At 48.3% G+C, this 4,910-nt stretch overlaps 1 protein-coding gene across 1 annotated transcript; it reads right to left on the bottom strand.

Annotated features, from left to right (window-relative positions):
• Positions 1 to 1,133: 1,133 nt before the first annotated feature.
• On the bottom strand, positions 1,134 to 4,650 carry sox4a (SRY-box transcription factor 4a). Its single transcript, XM_070846320.1, has one exon. The coding sequence runs from the start codon at positions 4,222 to 4,224 to the stop codon at positions 3,109 to 3,111; it is 1,116 nt and encodes a 371-aa protein (XP_070702421.1). The 5' UTR covers positions 4,225 to 4,650; the 3' UTR covers positions 1,134 to 3,108.
• Between the last annotated feature and the right edge of the window lie 260 nt (positions 4,651 to 4,910).

The raw sequence follows: 4,910 nt of genomic DNA, 5'->3' as shown, positions 1-4,910 counted from the left end.
CCATCAGACACTGGGGGTGATTGGACTTTTTTTTTCTCTTCCTACAACAGGAGCACCTCACACACACACCTTACACACTATTTCCTGTGTGATGTCAAGCTTATTGCAGACATCTGGGTGCCAACGTCTTGTCTCTGGTGTGTGTAATGACCATGCCTTATCTTTCTCATTACCCAGCCCGACATGTCAGGGGAAAGCTGGAGACGACCCTGCTCTCCTGACAGAGAGAGAGATGGAAATAATTACCAATGTCTCTTGTGGAATAGGGCGTAAATTGATACACACTAAATACTGTACCTTAGGGATCTCTCTCGCTCTCTCGTTCTGTCTCTCTCTCATCAGATGTACCAGACAAATGAATGCATCCAGAAGGAATTAATTGGATTTGGGAGCAGTCTCCTGCACGATCCACCAGGACAGACAAACACCCCCTCTGCACCCTCACCCCCCTCCCATTGGCACGCACGCACCCACAGACAGACTCACACACGCCTCCTCATCCTCCTTTATTCCAGTCATGCCTTGCAGAAATGTCTGACGCCCCCCCGACTACCCCACCCTGATGGATCAGTCTGTGTCCCTTATCCCTTACACACACACACACACACACACACACACACACTCACTGGCATCGCCGATTGCAGCCTCTCTCTTGGATACAGTGTTTCCATGGCAGCCACGTTTTCTGCACGTGTGGAATCAGACGGAGTAAGAGAGGGAGAAAGAGACCACTCCTATCGATTCACTGGCTGGCTATTGATTCAGTCTGCAGCTGCACACTTACCTACAGCAAACACACACTCACACACACACACACACACACACACGCATGCATATTCACGTGCACGCATGCACAAACAGAGTGTAAACATCTGACATCAGATTGGATCTTTTCAATGAGGCATAGCTATGGAATGTGATAATGAAGGCTGGCCTTTCCTCGAGCATGCTTCTGCTTTCAAAAAGGGCTTTTCATGTGTGTGACTGCTCAGGTTATCTCCTTATTTTTCAGAGTGCCATATGAAGCTGTTAGGTAACTAGTTGATGGTACCTGCTTCAGCTATTTTAAAAGGCTCAGAGAATAGCAAAAAAAAAAACCACTAGAAAAGGGAAAAAAGTCTTTGTACTTTTCAGTTCCAGCTGATTTTATTTCCTTCTTGGAAGAAAAGAAAAACAAATTAAAAAAAACCACAATCTGTACAGAGGTCTGAGAGGCAGTGATTGACCCAAACATTGGCTGGTTTTGAGCTATAAACATCAAATGATATTGGCATGAATGGACAAAACATGATCATACACAGCATATTGCACAAATGAAAAAAGAAATAGGACAATAGAAAACATGTCTCGAAGGTAAAAAAAAAAAAAAAGAAAGAAGAAGAAAGAAACTCCTGGACCACAATCATCTTCAACATAAGGATGTCCAAAGATGGCTGTCCTAGTGCCTGTCGTTGATCATCATCATCATCATACATAAAACACACAATCTTTGCTTATAGTACAGTCAGTTTACATAAATATCTTCATGTTATTATTCTTTTAAAAATCTTAAACACAACAGCTATAGCTACATATACCTGAATCTGAAATACAAATGCTATTTGCCATGCCATAATATAGGAAAACAATTAGCCTGCTATACTTAGCCAACAGGTACAGAAAGGTTAAATACTATTTTTTGATGCAATTTGCGCAATAACAGATGAAGCACTTCATACATCTCCCTCCCTCCAAAGTCTAGGCAAAGTGGAATGAGTGTGAAATTCCATCCAGTGGTTCAAATAAAACTTATCTTGATAAAAAGCACACAGAGGTATTAGCTCTATCCAAACAGTGACTCTCTGGGATTTTTCACTCATATACTTTAGGTCTATGTGTATTGGAAACAGTCACCACTCAGACTGGGAGCCTCAGTGGTGCTTTGTTTACTTGGCTGGTGAAATTGGAGTCACTGTGCCATTAAGAAGCATGTGGGTAAATACTGTAAACACTGTGTGAGGTCAGATTGTGCCAAACAACCCCCCCTCTGCACGTCTAAACACCAATGTAGATCCAAACAACAATGTTGTAGGCTACCCACTCGCTGGAAACCCCCTTTCTATAGATTTTGTACAAAAATACAAGTAGAAAATCATGACACACTCAAATCTCCTTAAAAGTGAGAGACGTCAGACATTTTAAATAAGATACACTTCTAGCCCTTCCGCGCTGGATACAGACAGGTGTATGTGCACGAACACAAACGAGACCTGTACGAGGACAATACTTCTATGTATAAAAAAGTTTGGCCGGTATAAATACATCGATATAAAAAACGTCATCTGACACAGAGGAACTACAAAGTTGAAGCACTAGGCAGAAAGGATGCGCGTCGGGGAAACATTGGTCCTGAATTGTGCACTGAGTGTTTAAAAAGGTTCAGAAAAAGGGTTTCTGAAGTTTTTTGAGTCAGTCTTTGTTTTTAAGTCCTGCCGTTGAAAGAGAAGCTGGTGATAGTGAATTGTGTCCTATGGTCACACAAATTGCGTAATTACGCAGCAATGAACATTTTTTACGCATTTAACAACAACAAAATCCTCCATATCTCAGAGGGCATGCGTGTTGATATTGAAAGTATTTTGAGTTTGGAAAAAAACTACACCTGAATAGCAACTTGATGGTCAATGTGAATTGGCTATATCTTAAACAAAACCCAACATGACGAGCTCTCCAGTAAATGCCCCTTTTCCCCACCCAAAACAACATTAAGATTCAAAGTTCAGTCTCAGTCCTCATCCTCTGCGGATTGGATTGAACATTTGAGCTGAAGTCCGTGTGTTTCACTGCTCTCTGCTTACATTCACTCCTCCTCCGTGTCCAAATGCAAACTAAGCATTTCCCCCGCCTGCGCGTTCCCGTCAAGCGCACCGAGCGCCGTCTAAGTCTGTGAGCGGCGCGTACCTGGGCTTCAACGCGCACACAGGCCGCCCTTTCTTTCCTGTTTTCACTCTCCCTTATTTAGTGAAAGAATGGCGGAAATATTGTGGTCTGGACGCACACGCCTGTCAGAGGGGTTGAACAGTTCAAAACGTGGGGGGACGTCGCGGTTCGTCTCCACCGTGGTCCTCTTCAGTAGGTGAACACCAGGTTGGAGATGGTGGACTCTAGCCAGTCTCCTGAGATCATCTCGCTGACCTCCGGGGTGCAGTAGTCGGGGAAGTCGAAGTGAGATCCCGCCCCGCACTCCCCGAAGCTCCAGTCCAAGTCCCGGTCCAGCTCTGCGTCGGAGAAGCCCATGCCGCCCAGGGACATGCTCTCAAAGCCGGGGCTCGGGTTCAGTTCGAGCCGCTCGTCTTCGAACTCTTCGTCTGATGACGAGGATGACACAGATGAGGAAGAGTGAGAGGCTGACGGTGTTGGAGAGGAGGCGCGAGCGTACCTGAGGCGCGCGGTGTGTGATGACTCGCTGGCCGCCGGGCTCTGCTCCTCGTACAGGCTGAGCGGGTCGCTGGACTCCGCCGAGCTGCTCAGAGTGGGACTGGCCGGGACCCCCACGGAGGGAGGCCCGCTCTCCAGGCTGCCCGCCCCGCCGAACATGTGGCCGCGCCTCGCCTCCCCGGTGCGTTTCTCTGGGATCTGTCTGGCCCCAGACACTGACCTGGATTTGAAGAGCGCCTGGTGGTCACCGGGAGACGCGTAGTCCTGCCCCGGAGCGCTCTTCAAGCCCCCCTGCTTGTGCGTCCTGCTCACTCCTTTGGACGCGGGGCTTCTTTTCACACCGGCTTTGGCGCTGCGCTCCCCGCTCTTCTCGCCACGGTCCGCCTGCTTACTCGCTCCGCTTCCAGACTTGACCTTCTTCCTGGGCCGGTACTTGTAGTCTGGGTAGTCGGCCATGTGCTTGAGTCTGAGCCGCTCCGCCTCGCGGATGAACGGGATCTTGTCTGTGTCTTTCAGCAGCTTCCAGCGCTTCCCCAGCCGCTTGGAGATCTCCGCGTTGTGCATGTCCGGCGACTGCTCCATGATCTTCCTCCTCTCGATCTGTGACCACACCATGAACGCGTTCATGGGTCTCTTGATGTGCCCCGTCGGAGTTTTGCACCACGCCAAGTCGCTCCGCTCACCGGAGGAGGGGGACTCGGGGATCGGAGACGCATCCATTTCCAAGTCCATTTCTCCCGTGTCCGTGGAGTCCCCGCCGGGGGAATGAGCGTGGGCGCTCTCTGTCTGGCTCATGTGCTGCACCATCCTTCCCTCCAAGTGTCTGGAAACACTGTTCAGTGCAGTTCTTAGACAAAGTTCAAGTGCGCAAAAACGCCTATCAGGCTTTCACAAAAATTATTCCTCACTTGTTCTTATTACAGCTCTAAAAAGTTCATCCAAGTCTCTCCTTCTCAGTTCAGCCCGTTTTGGAGACGTCTGAGTCTCTCAACTTTTACTAGTGCGCTTCACGGAAACAAAAAATAAATCCCGAAACTATTTCACAGCAACTTTCAACTGCCTGTGCGGCTGAAAACTCGCCCTGCAATGTTCAAGACGCGCCGCTGTGGGCAACAGCAGTGCAAGTCCCCTATGTGAACCTGGCTGTCTGCAGCGCAGCTTGTCTGTGCGGTTGAGGAACCATGTGGTTGAATGGAGCGGCTGCGCTGTCTCATAGTCTCCCTGTTTCCTGAGCGCTCTGCAATATTACTGTAAACACAACAACGAGAACCTCGCCGTTTTATACCCTCATCGCGAGATATAAAAGCCAATCAGCATCTGTCTCCATCCTGATTTTTCACTCAAGCCACGCCCCCTGCCCTCCCATTGGCTGAATAAAAAAAACGGGTAATAATAATAATAATGTGCAATGAGGATCGGTGTGTCTGACCTCATTCCTGTCAGACTCCACTGGAAGAAAGACGAACTTGGTGTGTGTGTGTGTGTGTGTGTGT

This window comes from Pempheris klunzingeri, chromosome 16 (genome assembly GCF_042242105.1).
Source record: "Pempheris klunzingeri isolate RE-2024b chromosome 16, fPemKlu1.hap1, whole genome shotgun sequence".
NCBI classification, from domain to species: domain Eukaryota; kingdom Metazoa; phylum Chordata; class Actinopteri; order Acropomatiformes; family Pempheridae; genus Pempheris; species Pempheris klunzingeri.
This window is presented reverse-complemented; position numbering and strand designations above follow the sequence as displayed.